Source organism: Oenanthe melanoleuca, chromosome 1A (genome assembly GCF_029582105.1).
Source record: "Oenanthe melanoleuca isolate GR-GAL-2019-014 chromosome 1A, OMel1.0, whole genome shotgun sequence".
NCBI classification, from domain to species: Eukaryota; Metazoa; Chordata; class Aves; order Passeriformes; family Muscicapidae; genus Oenanthe; species Oenanthe melanoleuca.
The window spans coordinates 68,686,217-68,701,744 of NC_079334.1; the positions used below are offsets into that span (position 1 = coordinate 68,686,217).

The 15,528-nt window shown below is 48.4% G+C and overlaps 1 protein-coding gene across 1 annotated transcript in view; it reads right to left on the reverse strand.

The window, feature by feature from the left end:
• Positions 1–15,528, reverse strand: part of AHCYL2 (adenosylhomocysteinase like 2) — a 72,620-nt gene that overhangs the window by 9,179 nt on the left and 47,913 nt on the right. The window contains exons 3-10 of the mRNA XM_056482332.1: positions 15,097–15,240; positions 14,055–14,155; positions 12,960–13,062; positions 10,365–10,459; positions 7,638–7,744; positions 5,324–5,440; positions 3,208–3,271; positions 1,451–1,539 (exon numbers count right to left, since the gene is read on the reverse strand). Of these exons, the coding sequence (XP_056338307.1) occupies positions 1,451–1,539; positions 3,208–3,271; positions 5,324–5,440; positions 7,638–7,744; positions 10,365–10,459; positions 12,960–13,062; positions 14,055–14,155; positions 15,097–15,240 (820 nt within the window). The remainder of the gene's footprint in view (positions 1–1,450; positions 1,540–3,207; positions 3,272–5,323; positions 5,441–7,637; positions 7,745–10,364; positions 10,460–12,959; positions 13,063–14,054; positions 14,156–15,096; positions 15,241–15,528) is intronic.

Consider the following 15,528-nt stretch of genomic DNA (forward strand, 5'->3'; position numbering starts at 1 on the left):
ACCCAGCTGGGTCCAGGTTGGATCCCAGGGGGTGCTCAGCCTGTTCTGGGGTGTCCTGGTGCCAGTGAGGGCTGGGGGGTCACAGGACCCCAAAAACCCCCAGTGAGGGTGAGGAGTGGGCACAGCCCTGGGGGAGCCAGGGAGCAGCTCCTGCCCAAATCCCTGCAGGTACATCCCCAAAATCCTGCAGGTACATCCCCAAATCCCTGCAGGTACACCCCCAAAATCCTGCAGGTATATCCCCAAAATCCTGCAGGTACATCCCCAAATCCCTGCAGGTACACCCCAAAATCCTGCAGGTACACTCCCCAAAATCCTGCAGGTACATCCCCAAATCCCTGCAGGTACATCCCCAAAATCCCTGCAGGTACACTCCCCAAAATCCCTGCAGGTACACCCCAAAATCCCTGCAGGTACATCCCCAAAATCCTGCAGATACATCCCCAAAATCCTGCAGGTACATCCCCAAAATCCTGCAGGTACATCCCCAAATCCCTGCAGGTACATCTCCAAAATCCCTGCAGGTACATCCCCAAAATCCTGCAGGTACATCCCCAAAATCCTGCAGGTACACCCCCAAATCCCTGCAGGTACCTCCCCAAAATCCCTGCAGGTACCTCCCCAAAATCCCTGCAGGTACATCCCCAAATCCCTGCAGGTACATCCCCAAAATCCTGGCTGCTGGGGGATGGGATAACTGGGAGATGTTTTAGGGTTGGGATAACTGGGAGATGTTTTAGGGTGGGACATTTCCTGAGATGGGATAAACTGGGAGATATTTTAGGGCAGAACTCCTTTCCTGGGATGGGATAAACTGGAATATGTTTTAGGGCAGGGAATTTTCCTGGGATGGGATGGGATGAACTGGAAGATGTTCTAGGGCAGGGACATTTCCTGGGATGGGATTAAATGGGAAATGTTTTAGGGCACAGTTATTTTCCTGGGATGGGATGGGATGGGTTGGGATGGGATAAACTGTAAGATATTTTAGGGCAAGGTCCTTTCCTGGGATGGGATCAACTGGAAAATGTTTCAGGGCAGGGACATTTCCTGGGATGGGATGGAACAAACTGGGAGATGTTTCAGGGTGGGGACTTTTCCTGGGATGGGATGGGATGGAACAAACTGGGAAATGTTTTAGGGCAGGGACATTTCCTGGGATGGGATTAAATGGGAGATGTTTTAGGGCACAGCCCCTTTACTGGGATGGGATAAACTGTAAGATATTTTAGGGAAGGGACTTATCCTGAGATGGGATAAACTAGGAAATGTTTTAGGGCAGGGAATATTCCTGGGATGGGATAACTGGGAGCTGCTTTAGGGGATGGGATGGGATGGGATAACTGGGAGCTGCTTTAGGGGATGGGATGGGATGGGATAACTGGGAGCTGCTTTGGGCAGCCCCAGCACCCCTGCACCCCCCGTTTCCCAGCCCCAGCCCAGCCCTTACCAGGCCTGCAGGGCGCAGATGGGGTCGATCTCGGTGACGTAGACGATGGAGCCCATGGCCTTGAGGGCAGCACAGCAGCCCTTGCCCACCTGGGGACACAGAGTGAGCCACCCTGGGGACCCTGGATCCTGGGAACCCCTGGAAAATCCTCCCTGGATCCTGGGAATCCCCCAGGGAAACCCTCCCTGGATCCTGGGTAACCCCAGGGAAACCCTCCCTGGATCCTGGGAACCCCTGGGAAACCCTCCCAGGATCCTGGGAATCCCCTGGGAATCCCTCCCTGGATCCTGGGAAACCCCTGGGGAACCTCCCTGGATCCTGGGAAACCCCCAAGGGATGCACAACCCCTGGAAAATCCCCCCTGGATCCTGGGAATCCCCAGGGAAACCCTCCCTGGATCCTGGGAACCCCTGGAAAATCCTCCCTGGATCCTGGGAATCCCCTGGGAAACCCTCCCTGGATCCTGGGAAACCCTTGGAAAACCCTCCCTGGATCCTGGGAAACCCCTGGAAAATCCTCCCTGGATCCTGGGAATCCCACAAGGGACGCACAACTCCAGGAAACTTCCCTGGATCCTGGGATGCACAACTCCAGGAAAATCCTCCCTGGATTTTGGGATGCACAATTCCAGGAAACTTCCCTGGAGATCAGGAATCTCCCAGGGGATGCACAACTCCAGGAAAATCCTCCCTGGAGATCAGGAATGTCCCAAGGAATTCAAAACCCCTGGGAAATCCTCCTTGGAGATCAAGAATGTCCCAAGGGATGCACAAATCCAGGAAAATCCTCCCTGGATTTTGGGAATCTCCCAAAGGATGCACAATTCCAGGAAAATCTTCTCTGGATTTTGGGAATTTCCCAAGGGATGCACAATTCCAGGGAAATCTTGGGAATTTCCCTAGGGATGCACAATTCCAAAAAAATTCCCTGGATCCTAGGATGCACAACTCCAGGAAAATTCCCTGGAGATCAGGAATATCCCAAGGGATTCACAACTCCAGGAAAATCGTCCCTGGATTTTGGGATGCACAACTCCAGGAAAATCTTCTCTGGACTTTGGGAATCTCCAAGGGATGCACAATTCCAGAAAAATCTCTGGATTTTGGGAATCACAGGCACTGCAGGGAATCCAGGTTAAACCACCAAAAGTTCCCAAAAATGGGATTACAGCAGGAAAAACCCATCCAAGCTATTTGGGCATTAAAAAAAATCCTGGTGTGAAGAGGTCCTGAGAAAAACTGGGAAAAGGGGAATATTCCCACATGGAGAGAGGGTGGGTGAAGGGAAAAATCAAAATTAATTCTGTCTGACCACCCTGGAATCAGATTAAATATAATATTAAAATTATATAAATATGTGTGGGATCAATATCTGGGCATACCAATATCCAGATATTAAAGATATTCTGAATATTTATTTAAAAAAAAAAAGATTCAGCTCTGGCATCTCTTTAATAATAAAGAAATGAAGAAAAAGGGGGAAAAAAGGGGGGAAAAAAGAAGGGGAAAAAAAGAAAGGGGAAAAAATGAGAAAAAAACTGGGAAAAAAATGGGAGAAAAATGGGAGAAAAATGGGAGAAAAATGGGGAAAAATTGGGAAAAAATTGGGAAAAAATTGGGAAAAAACTGGGAAAAAAGGGGAAAAAAGGGAATTTAATAAGAAAAAATGGGAAAAAAAAACTGGGAAAAAACTGGGAAAAAAACTGGGAAAAAAATGAGAAAAAAATGGGAAAAAAATGGGAAAATGGAGCCTCTTACCTCCCCATAGCCACAAACCACCACCTGCTTCCCTCCAAACATCATGTCTGTTGTCCTCTTAAGGCTGAGGAAAAAGGGAAAAAGAAAATTAAAAAATCAGAATTAAAGGTCAATAAAAACCACAATTACAGCCCAGCACCAAGAGCTGCTCCAGGGATGGATCCACAGCTGGATGCTGCATCCCTGAAATTCCAGGAAAAGGGAAAACCCCCCAAAATTAAAAAAAATTTTCCCTTTTCCTTTTGGCTGGGGGTTCTTTTGTTCTTCCAACAATGAGGATGAAATTTGGATTTGGAGCCCTTGTTTGTTGATTTTTATTCATTTACATTTTGTTTTGCACTCCCAAAATATTTTAAATCCTCCCCAAAAATAATGTGAATTTTTTTTTTAATTGGAATTTTTGTTGCCAGCCCCAGGGAGGGCCCTGCCAGGATCCCAGAGCTTTTCCCAAGTGCAGCTCTGGATTCCTCCTCTCCCTCCCTGGGCCTGCCCTACATTCCAGGCTATTTTTAGCTCTGGAGTAAATAGGTTATGAAATTCCAGCACTTTCCATGGGAATTCAGCTAAACCCACAGCAGCTCTAGGGCTGCTCTCACCTGCCCTGATTCCATCCTCAATTCCTGAACCCAAATCCCAATTTATCCTGCAAGGGGTTTCCATGGAATCTCAGGGTTTATTGGGTTGGAAAAAAAACCTTAAATCCCATCCCATGGATTCCATCCCATGGATCCCTTCCCATTATCCCATCCTATGGATCCCATCCCATGGATCCCATTATCCCATTATCCCATCCCATGGATCCCATTATCCCATCCTATGGATCCCATTATCCCATCCCATGGATCCCATTATCCCTCCCCATGGATCCCATCCCAGTATCCCATTATCCCATCCCATGGATCCCATCCCATCCCATGGATTCCATCCCATTATCCCATTATCCCATTATCCCATGGATCCCATCATCCCATCCCATCATCCCATGGATCCCATCCCATGGATCCTATCCTATGGATTCCATTCCATTATCCCATTATCCAATCCCATGGATCCCATCCCATTAGCCCATTATCCCATTATCCCATTATCCAATCCCATAGATCCCATCCCATTATCCCATCCCATGGATCCCATCCCATGATCCCATGGATCCCATCCCATCATCCCATTATCCCATTATCCCTTCCCATTATCCCATCATCCCATCCCATGGATCCCATTATCCCAGGTGCTCCCAGCCCCAGTTTCCAGCCAGGCCTTGAACATTCCAGGGATCCAGGGGCAGCCACAGCTGCTCTGGGAATTCTGTTCCCATATTTCACTCCCCCCATTATTCCCATTATTGCAAACTGTTTTTTGGAAGGTGCTGCTGCACATCCCAAATTTCCCTTGTGAGAATTCCTGCTCATTCCCTGTGGGATCCCTGCCCCATTCCCCATGGAATTCCTGCCCCATTCCCCATGGAATCCCTGCACATTCCCAGTGGAATTCCTGCCCCATCCCCATGGAATTCCTCCCCCTTTCCCCATGGAATCCCTGCCCCATTCCCTGTGGGAATTCCTGCCCCATTCCCTGTGGGAATTCCTGCCCCATCCCCATGGAATTCCTGCCCCATCCCCCTGGAATTCCTGCCCCATCCCCATGGAATTCCTGCCATTCCCAGTGGGAATCCCTGCCCCATTCCCAGTGGGAATCCCTGCCCCATTCCCATGGAATCCCTGCCCCATTCCCATGGAATTCCTGCCCCATCCCCATGGAATCCCTGCCCCATTCCCTGTGGGAATTCCTGCCATTCCCAGTGGGAATTCCTGACCCATCCCCATGGAATTCCTGTCCCATTCCCCATGGAATCCCTGCCCCTTTCCCTGTGAAATTCCTGCCCCTTTCCCATGGAATTCCTCCCCCTTTCCCCATGGAATCCCTGCCCCATTCCCTGTGGGAATTCCTGCCATTCCCTGTGGGAATCCCTGCCCCATTCCCTGTGGGAATCCCTGCCCCATTCCCTGTGGGAATTCCTGCCCCATTCCCTGTGGGAATTCCTCCCCATTCCCTGTGGGAATTCCTGCCATTCCCAGTGGGAATTCCTCCCCATCCCCTGGCAGCCCTGCCCGCTCACCCATCCAGGATGGACTCCCTGCAGCAGTACAAGTTGTCGAATTTCTGTTTGGTGACCGAGTCGTTGACGTTCATGGCGGGCACGCAGAGCTTCCCTGCCTTGGAGAGCTGGTACAGCCTGCCAGGAACAGGGACAGGATCATCCATGGGATCCTGCCCTGCACTGGGCTGGGCTGGGAAACCCCCAAATCATCCTGGATCCTGTCCCAGTGTCCAGCCTGGCCTGGGACATTCCAGGGATTCTCTGGCAATTCCAGCCCAGCCAGCAATTCCTTCCCAGTCTCCCCTTTTCCAATTCCCTCTGTGCCTTTCCCAAATTCCAGCTCTCCTGCAGCCCCTCCAGGCCCTGCAATGTGCTGGAAGCTCTCCCTGGATCCTTCCCTTCTCCAGCTGCCAATTCCCAGCTCTCCACAACCTCACACTGGATCCATCTCCTCTCCAAGGGATTGATGGATCCAGGGCCTTCCCTTGCAATCTCAGGGAACCATCAAGGCTCTCCCTTCCCTTTTCCTCTCTTTTCCATCCCCACTGTCCATCAAAATCCCTCTGGATGGATTCTGAGTGTCCTGAATCCCAGAATCCTGGGCTGCCCTGGCTGGGAAGGGAGCTCAGAGCTCATTGCAGGGACACCTCCCACATCCCAGGCTGCTCCAATCCTTCCTGGGACATTGCAGGGACCCAGGGATTCTCTGGCAATTCCAGCCCAGCCAGCAATTCCTAATTCCCAAATCTCCCCTTTCCCAATTCCCTGTGTCCTGTCCCTCCATCCCTTGTCCCCAGTCCCTCTCCAGCTCTCCTGCAGCCCCTGGAATGTGCTGGAAGCTCTCCCTGGATCCTTCCCTTCTCCAGCACCCCCTGCTCTCAGCTCTGGGCACAGACTCGATTACCCACAGCAGGAAAATCACTAAAAATCAATTTAAACACCTAGCTGTGGCTACAAAGAGTCTGAAAATCCTGTCCTTGATCCAGCCTTTGGGAAGGAGAATCTCCCTTTGGAAATCAGTTTATCCCAGACTGGGATTTCAGATCCTAAAAACATCACCAGTCCTCCTGACACCACTGGTGCAGACCTGCAACACTTTCAAATGTTTCAAACATTTCATTCCCTGTTCCAGGAGCTGCCTGGACCTCTCTGGCCAAGCTGTGATGGAGTTCAGAGCTGCAGCCAAACCTCTCCCCCTGCAAGAACAGGGCCAAGAGCTGCTGCTCCCCTGGGTTGGGTTGATGTGCCCAGCAATGTGAATTCTGTTACCCCAGCTGGGGCAGTGCCCCTGATCTCCTGGCACACATTATCTGCTCATGGGCCATCTTTAAACCAGCTGGGCAATCATCTTTATCTTTCCCACAGCTCATCCTCCCTCCAGGAGATATCTCCTGTTCATGGCCAGTGAGTCCCAGGGCATGGCTGATAAAATTCCATCATCCCACTGGGAGATGCTCCAGCCAGGGGAGGAGCCAAGCCTTTCCTACCCAGATAAAAACTGACATTTTGGACACCAAGGGACCTTCTTTCCACTGCATTCCAGAGGAAAACCAGACCTTTGCACATCATCCCTGCACCTTCAGAGGAAACTGCACCTTCTCCAGGAGCACTGCTCCAGCTGAACCACATCTGCCCCTGCAGGAGGATGCAGCCACCATTGAATGGGACTGTGCCAACACCCTGACTGACTGATGGGTGTCAGCTTGGATTCTGACTCTGGCAGGGGTTGGGATTGTTCTGTGTAATACTGCATTTCTAGTTTAATGTTCCTAGTAAAGAACTGTTATTCCTAATTCCATCTCTTTGGTGAGAGCCCCTCAATTTCAAATTTATAATAATTTGGAGGGAGGGGGTTTACATTCTCCAATTCAATTTATTGATAGACATCTGTCCTTCACACCAGGACATCCCCTCAGCTCCCTGATTCCTGAGATGGGATCCACCCCATGGAAAAGCTCCTCTGACACTCCCAGCTCTGCTCTGCTCCTGCCAGCACTGAGGATTTCACTCTCACTCCTCTCTGAGCTTCTCCCTTACCCAACAAATGACTCATTTCCCCTCCCCAAATCTCACTTCCCACGGATTTGGGTCAGGGCTGTGCTCCTGGCTGCCTCCCACACCTGAGAGGTGAGAGCCTCTCCTCCCTCCCAGCCCAGGTGGAGAATCCCACCTGGGCACCCTCAGAGGGGCTCCTGCTGCTGCTGGGAGCTCAGAGCAGCTCCTGCTTGGGGTTTAAATCATGCAAAGCCAGGCCTAGGCTGAGGGAAAGGCAGAGCCCAGGTGCTGCAGGTTTAACCCTGAGCTTTGTCCCAAATTTCTCCAGTCCCGGTACCTGTGGACCCCGGTGACACTCTCCTCCACGATCCCCTTGATCTTCTTGAACATGTTGGGATATTTCTTGTAGATCCAGTGGGTGAGATCTCCCCCATCATCCAGGATCTGGAATAAAAACCAGCCACAGAGTCACTGGGGCTGTGCAGGAAGCCACAGAGTCACTGCTGGAGGTGAGCGAGGAGAGGAGAGCTTGGGAGGAGCAGACAGGAAAAATCTCAGTCCCAGAAATCTCAGAATTCCAGGGAAAAGAGCTGGGAACACCTGGAATGGCAGCAGGGAGAAAAGGCACAAGAAGAGGAAAAAACCCAAATGTGGATTTTGCCAAGTCCTGCTGTGCCCAGGAGACCTTGGTGGACTGGGCAAGGTGGGAAGTGTGAGAACCCTGCAGGATTCCAGAGAAAATGGGAGCAGATGTCACCAGGGCAGGGGCAGTGTCCAGGGCTGCCCAGGGAGAGAGAACAATGGCACCATCCCCATCATCATCATCATCATCCTCATCACCATCCTCATCATCCTCATCACCATCATCATCCTCATCCAGCTCTTTGCACATTCCCTGCACCAATGACTTCTCACTGCATCCTCCTCCTTGTTCTTCTCCTCCTCCTCTTTCCATATTCCACACACTGAGGTCAAAGATTTGTCACTTCATCATCATCATCTCCATCCTCTGCTTTGCATGTTTCCTACTCCAACACAAGGAATTCCAACTGCATCATCACCCTCATCATCATCATCCTCATCCTTGCATATTCCATGTAATGATGTCAGACTTCTCACTGCATCATCCTCCTCTTCTTCCTCCTTTTCTCCTTCTCCCTTTCTCCTTCCCCTTTCCTCCTTTTCTCCTTTTCTCATTCCCCTTTTCTCCTTTTCTTCTCCTCCTTTTCTCCTCCTCCTTCTTCTCCTCTTTTATCTCCTTTTCCTCCTCCTCCTTTTCTCCTTCTCCTCCTTTTCTCCTTCTCTTCCTTATCTCCTTCTCCTCCTCTTTTATTTCCTTTTCCTCCTTTTCTCTTGCTCTGCCTTTTCCTCCTCCTTTATCTCCTTTTCCTCCTCCTTTATCTCCTTCTTCTCCTTCTCCTTTTCTCCTTTTCCTCCTTTTCTCCTCCTTTTCTTCTTCCCCTTTTCCTCCTCCTTTATCTTCTTTTCCTCCTCCTATTTCCTCCTTTTCCTTTATCTCTTCCTTTTATCCCCATCCCACAGCTCCCAGCAGTTTGGGGACGTGGCCTGCAGAGATTTTGGGTGCCCCAAAACCCCACCCTGAATGGAAATCTCCCAGTTTGGAGTTTTTTGGGGACCCTCTGGAGCCTTCCCAGGAAAAAGCTGCTGCTCCTCTGGAATGCCTGGGAAGCTCAGGGTGTCCTGAGCAGGAGAATCCAGGAAATCCATTCCCATTTCCCAGTATTTTCCAGGCTGTTTGGTCTCATTCCTACTCTTCCAGGCAGAGTTTTTTAGAAAAAAAAAAAACAAAAAACCAATTTATTTGAGATGGAGATGATTTTTCCTAGAGAAAAGCAGCCTTGGCAGATTCCTGGAGCTTCTCTCCAGGTCACCAACTCCTCCCTCAGCCCTTCCACCCAAGGTTTCCTCCAGCAGAAAATCCCTGGAGAGGCTCTTCCATGAAGGAAACCTCACAGATTCTGAATTTTTTCAGAAAAAAAAAACCCTTTTCTGAACCATTCCAGTCCAGAAGGATTCCCAGGATGGGAATGACCATGAACTGACCCCATTTCCAAGGAACAGGGAGCAATTACAGGAAAAAATGAGTAATTAAAGAATTCCCAGAGCAGCTGTGGCTGCCCCTGGAATGCCCAAGGCTGGATGGGACTGAAGGTCCCTCCCAACCCAAAATTCCAGAATTCCATGACTTTCAGACCCTTCCCACACCACTCCTCACCCATTTCTTAGCACTAAAACCACAGATCTCCAAAATCCAGCAAAACCTCTGGGAGCAGCTCCAAGATCCTGCTGCTCCCTCCATCCTTTCCAAGCTCCAGGAGCAGCTCTGAAAACAGTCCCAGAATGAAGAGAAGCAAAAACCTGCATTTTCTGGGACACTGACTTGTTCCAAAAGTGACATTTGGGATGGGAAATGATTCCTCCAAGAGCTGCTCTTGTGTCTAGACTCAGTCTGATGCCTTGGGGGTGGATTTTTTATTTTTTTTTTTTTTGACATTCCTGTTTTTTTTTAAAGGTGACAGAGACTGGAAGGGACAAAAATCCCAAATGAGCCAATAATGGCAAAAACCCAACTCAGCTCCACATTTCCACCTTTGATTCCTTCTCATCTCATTTAGATCAAGAGCTCCAGGGCTCAGAATCTCTGGGGAAATGAGATGAAAACAGCACCTCTGACAGCTGAAAATTATTCTGCTCACCCAATTCCAGGTGAATTTTTTTTTTTTTTCCCTGGAAACAAGGGCAGGATAAAAAGGGAGTTGAGGTTTGTGTGGTTTAAAGTGTGAAAAATCAGGGCTCTGCTCCCAAAAATCACCTCAGGAAAAGGTGAGAATTTCAGGGTGAAAAACTCTCCTCTAAAATTACTGATTTGGAGCCATTCTGTGCTCTAAAATCAAACTAAAAACCCAAAAAAAAACTGCATTAACTCAGCTGGTTTGGGAAGCAGTGAGACCAAACCTGGCTTGGTGAGCCCCAGGAGGTTTTGGCCCCTTTCCCTGCTGCTCCTCCTCCTCTCCAGATGTTCTCCAGCTGTTTCCCAACTCACCATGTTGGGCTGCCAGCCCTCCACGTTGACGCAGCGGTCGATGCACCACCAGAAATCATCCTCAGATTCTCCCTTCCAGGCAAACACAGGGAAACCTGGGCAGGCAGGGAGAGGCTGTCAGGGCAGGAAAACCCCCTGGCAATCAGCTCCTGGGTGATGAGTGATTAATTGTTGTGCTAATTGGGTTGAATTGTATTAAATTGGGTTTGGCTTCTGGGTGGGACAGAGATTGTGGTCAAACCTGTGGGTTCAGGGAGACTTTAAAGAGGGAGAATTCCTGGATTTATCCAGGAAAAATCACTGGATTTATACATGTGAAATCCCTGGATTTATCCAGGTAAAACCCCTGGATTTATCCAGGAAAAATCCCTGGATTTATCCACGTGAAATCCCTGGATTTATACAGATGAAATCCCTGGATTTATACAGGTAAAACCCCTGGATTTATCCAGGTGAAATCCCTGGATTTATCCAGGTAAAATCCCTAAATTTATCCAGGTGAAATCCCTGGATTTATACAGGTGAAGCCTCTGGATTTATACAGGAGAAAACCCTTGAATTATCCAGGTAAAACCTCTGGATTTATCCAGGTGAAATCCCTGGATTTATACAGGAAAAATCACTGGATTTATCCAGGTGAAATCCCTGGATTTATACAGGAAAAATCCCTGGATTTATACAGGAAAAATCCCTGGATTTATACAGGAGAAATCCCTGGATTTATCCAGGTAAAAACCTCTGGATTTATCCAGGTAAAATCCCTGGATTTATCCAGGTAAAATCACTGGATTTATCCAGATAAAAACCCTGGATTTATCCAGGTGAAATCCCTGGATTTATCCAGGTAAAATCACTGGATTTATCCAGATAAAAACCCTGGATTTATCCAGGTGAAATCCCTGGATTTATCCAGGTAAAAATCACTGGATTTATCCAGGTAAAAACCCTGGATTTATACAGGTGAAACCCCTGGATTTATACAGGTGAAATCCCTGGATTTATACAGGTAAAACCCCTGGATTTATACAGGTGAAATCCCTGGATTTATCCAGGTGAAATCCCTGGATTTATCCAGGTAAAAATCACTGGATTTATCCAGGTAAAAACCCTGGATTTATCCAGGTGAAATCCCTGGATTTATATAGGTAAAAATCACTGGATTTATCCAGGTGAAACCCCTGGATTTATCCAGGTGAAACCCCTGGATTTATCCAGGTAAAACCCCTGGATTTATCCAGGTAAAACCCTTGGATTTATCCAGATAAAATCCTTGGACATACTCAGCTCAATCTCCTGATTTTGCCAAGTTAAATCCTTGGTCTTGCCCAGGTAAAATCCTAGGCAGCAAAAATTCTCTATAAAATGCAATTCCTTATAAAATCCAGGAGGAACACCCTATAAAATCCATATGGAATTCCTTAAAAAATGCAGGAGGAATTCCAAATAAAACCCAGGAGGAATTCCCTATAAACTCCCGAAGGAATTCCCTATAAAACCCAGGAGGAATTCCCTAAAAATCCAGAAGGAATTCCCTATTAAATCCTGAAGAAATTCCCTATAAAATCCAGGAGGAATTCAATATAAAATCCATAAGGAATTCCTTAAAAAATGCAGGAGGAATTCCCTATAAAATCCCTAAGAAATTCCCATAAAACCCAGGAGGAATTCCCTATAAACCCCAAAAGAAATCCCCTATAAAATCCCGAATAAATTCCCTACAAAGTCCCAAAAAATTCCCTACAAAACCCAGGAGGAATCTCCTATAAAACCCCAGAAGAAATTCCCTATAAACCCCAGAAGAAATTCCCTATAAACCCCAGGAGGAATTCCCTATAAACCCCAGAAGAAATTCCCTATAAATCCCAGGAATTCCCTATAACTCCCAGGAAGAATTCCCTATAACTCCCAGGAGGAATCCCCTATAAAGCCCAGAAGAAATCCCCTATAACTCCCAGAAGGAATCCCCTATAACTCCCAGAAGGAATCCCCTATAACTCCCAGAATGAAATCCCCTATAAACCCCAGAAGGAATCCCCTATAAACCCCAGAATTCCCTATAAACTCCCAGAAGGAATCCCCTATAAACCCCAGAAGAAATCCCCTATAAACCCCAGAAGGAATCCCCTATAAAGCCCAGAAGGAATCCCCTATAACCCCTGAATAAATCCCCTATAACCCCTGAATAAATCCCCTATAAACCCCAGAATAAATCCTCTATAAAGCCCAGAAGGAATCCCCTATAACCCCTGAATAAATCCCCTATAACCCCTGAATAAATCCCCTATAACCCCAGAATAAATCCCCTATAACCCCAGAATCCCCTATAACCCCAGAATCCCCAATAACCCCAGAATAAATCCCCTATAAAGCCCAGAATAAATCCCCTATAGCCCCAGAATCCCCAATAACCCCAGAATAAATCCCCTATAACCCCAGAATCCCCTATAAAGCCCTGAATAAATCCCCTATAACCCCGGAATCCCCTATAACCCCAGAATAAATCCCCTATAACCCCAGAAGGAATCCCCTATAACCCCTGAATAAATCCCCTATAGCCCCGGAATCCCCTATAGACCCCAGGACTCGGGGCTGTACCGCTCTCGGCCAGGGCTGCCGCCACCTCGTTCAGGGTGGAGTAGATGTTGCAGGCGGCCCAGCGGCACTGAGCCCCCAGCGCCCCCAGCGTCTCCATCAGCACCTGCAGCCAAAAAACGGGAAATCGGCTCAGGAAATGGGGATTTACTGGGAAAAACAATGGGGGATCAGTGATGCAAACATGGGATTTACTGGGAAAAACACTGGGAAATTAGTGACACAAACACGGGATTTACTGGGGAAAACAATGGGGAATCAGTGATGCAAACATGGGATTTACTGGGGAAAACAATGGGAATCAGTGACATAAAAATGGGATTTATTGGGAAAAACAATGGGGAATCAGTGACATAAAAATGGGATTTACTGGGGAAAACAATGGGGAATCAGTGACATAAAAATGGGATTTACTGGGAAAAACAATGGGGAATCAGTGACATAAAAATGGGATTTATTGGGGAAAACAATGGGGAATCAGTGATGCAAACATGGGATTTATTGGGAAAAACAATGGGGAATCAGTGACATAAAAATGGGATTTATTGGGAAAAACAATGGGAATCAGTGATACAAAAATGGGATTTATTGGGAAAAACAGACAGAAAGCAGCTAAAGAAAAATGGGATTTATTGGGAAAAACACTGGGAAATTAGTGACACAAACATGGGATTTATTGGGGAAACAATGGGAAATCAGTGGCATAAAAATGGGATTTATTGGGGAAAACACTGGGAAATTAGTGACACAAACATGGGATTTATTGGGAAAAAAAATGGGAATCAGTGACACAAACATGGGAATTATTGGGAAAAACACTGGTCAGTTTTGGGGTCTGGGCAGTGGGAATTCCCAGTCTGGGGTCAGTTTTGGGGTGTGGGCAGTGGCCAGCCCCAGTGTGGGGTCAGTTTTAGGGTATGGGCTGTAGGAATTCCCAGTTTGGGGTCAGTTTTGGGGTGTGGGCAGTGGCCAGCCCCAGTCTGGGGTCAGTTTTGGGGTGTGGGCAGTGGGAATTCCCAGCCTGGGGTCAGTTTTGGGGTGTGGGCAGTGGCCAGCCCCAGTCTGGGGTCAGTTTTGGGGTGTGGGGCGGGCTCTCACCGCTGTCTGGGCTGTGATGTGAGTGCACCCCACAATCTTGGCCCCAGCCAGGGGCTTCTCCCCCTGAGCTCTCTTCCTCAGAGCCATCAGAGCCGGCATCTCTGCAGGGACAGGGAACAGGAACAGGGTGGGATCATGGCAGAATGGGATCATGGGATCATGGGATCATGGGATAATGGGATCCATGGGATGGGATCAATGGGATAGGATAATGGGATCCATTGGAGAATGGGATCCATGGGATGGGTTTATGGGTTAATGGGATGGGATAATAGGATAGGATCAATGGGATGGGATGAGATCCATGAAATGGGATGGGATGATGGGATGATGGGATAATGGGAAAATGGGATCCATGGGATGGGATCAATGGGATGGGATGGGATAATGGGATCCATGGGATAATGGGATCCATGGGATGGGATAATGGGATCCATGGGATAATGGGATCCATGGGAGGGGATAATGGGATGATGGGATCCATGGGATGGGATCAATGGGATGGATTCCCACAGAACTCTCCCATCCCCCAGCACCTCCCCACCCCACGAGGATGGGCTCAGGCTGCTGCCACCCCCTGCCCCAGAGAGGATTTGGGGTGAGGGTTTGGGATGGGTTTGGGGTGAGGATTTGGGGTGAGGATCTGGGGCTGGGATTTGGGGTGAGGGTTTGGGGTGAGGATTTGGGGTGAAGGTTTGGGGTGGGTTTGGGGTGAGGATTTGGGATGGGTTTGGGGTGAAGGTTTGGGGTGGATTTGGGGTGAGGATTTGGGGTGGGGATTTGGGGTTGTGAGGGGTTTTGGGGTGAGGACCTGGGGTGAGGATTTGGGGTGAGGATCTGGGGTGAGGACCTGGGGTGAGGGTTTGGGGTGAGGGTCTGGGGTTGGGATTTGGGGTGAGGGTTTGGGGTTGGCATTTGGGGTGAGGATCTGGGGTTGGGATTTGGGATGGGTTTGGGGTGGGTTTGGGGTGTTTGGGGTGGGTTTGGGGTGAGGATTTGGGGTGGATTTGGGGTGGTTTGGGGTGGGTTTGGGGTCCCCCACCCTGCTCGGCGATCTCGATCTCGCGCCGCCCGAACTCGGCCTGTTTGATGTTCTTGACACAGAAATCGCTGCTGCCCTTGGAGTTCTTCTGCTGCTTGTCCCTGGGAGAGGTCTCATCATCAGAGCTGTCTGTGTAGGATGCAGCTGTGGGAGCAGAAATAATTTTGTTTTTATTTTTTAATTTTTTTTTCTGATTTTTGGGGATTTTTTTCTTTATTTTAGGGGATTTTTGAGGTTTTTTTTTTGGGATCAGACTTCTTGGTTTGAAGAAATAAAGGCAGAAGCTTTTTTTTTTTTAAATGGAGAATGAAAACTTTCTTTTAAATTATTATTATCATTTTGAAATTAAGGGGTTTTTAGGCAAAGATGTAGGAATTAGGAATAACAATTTTTTTACTAGGAAAATGAAAATAGAAATTCTGCACTCTGGGG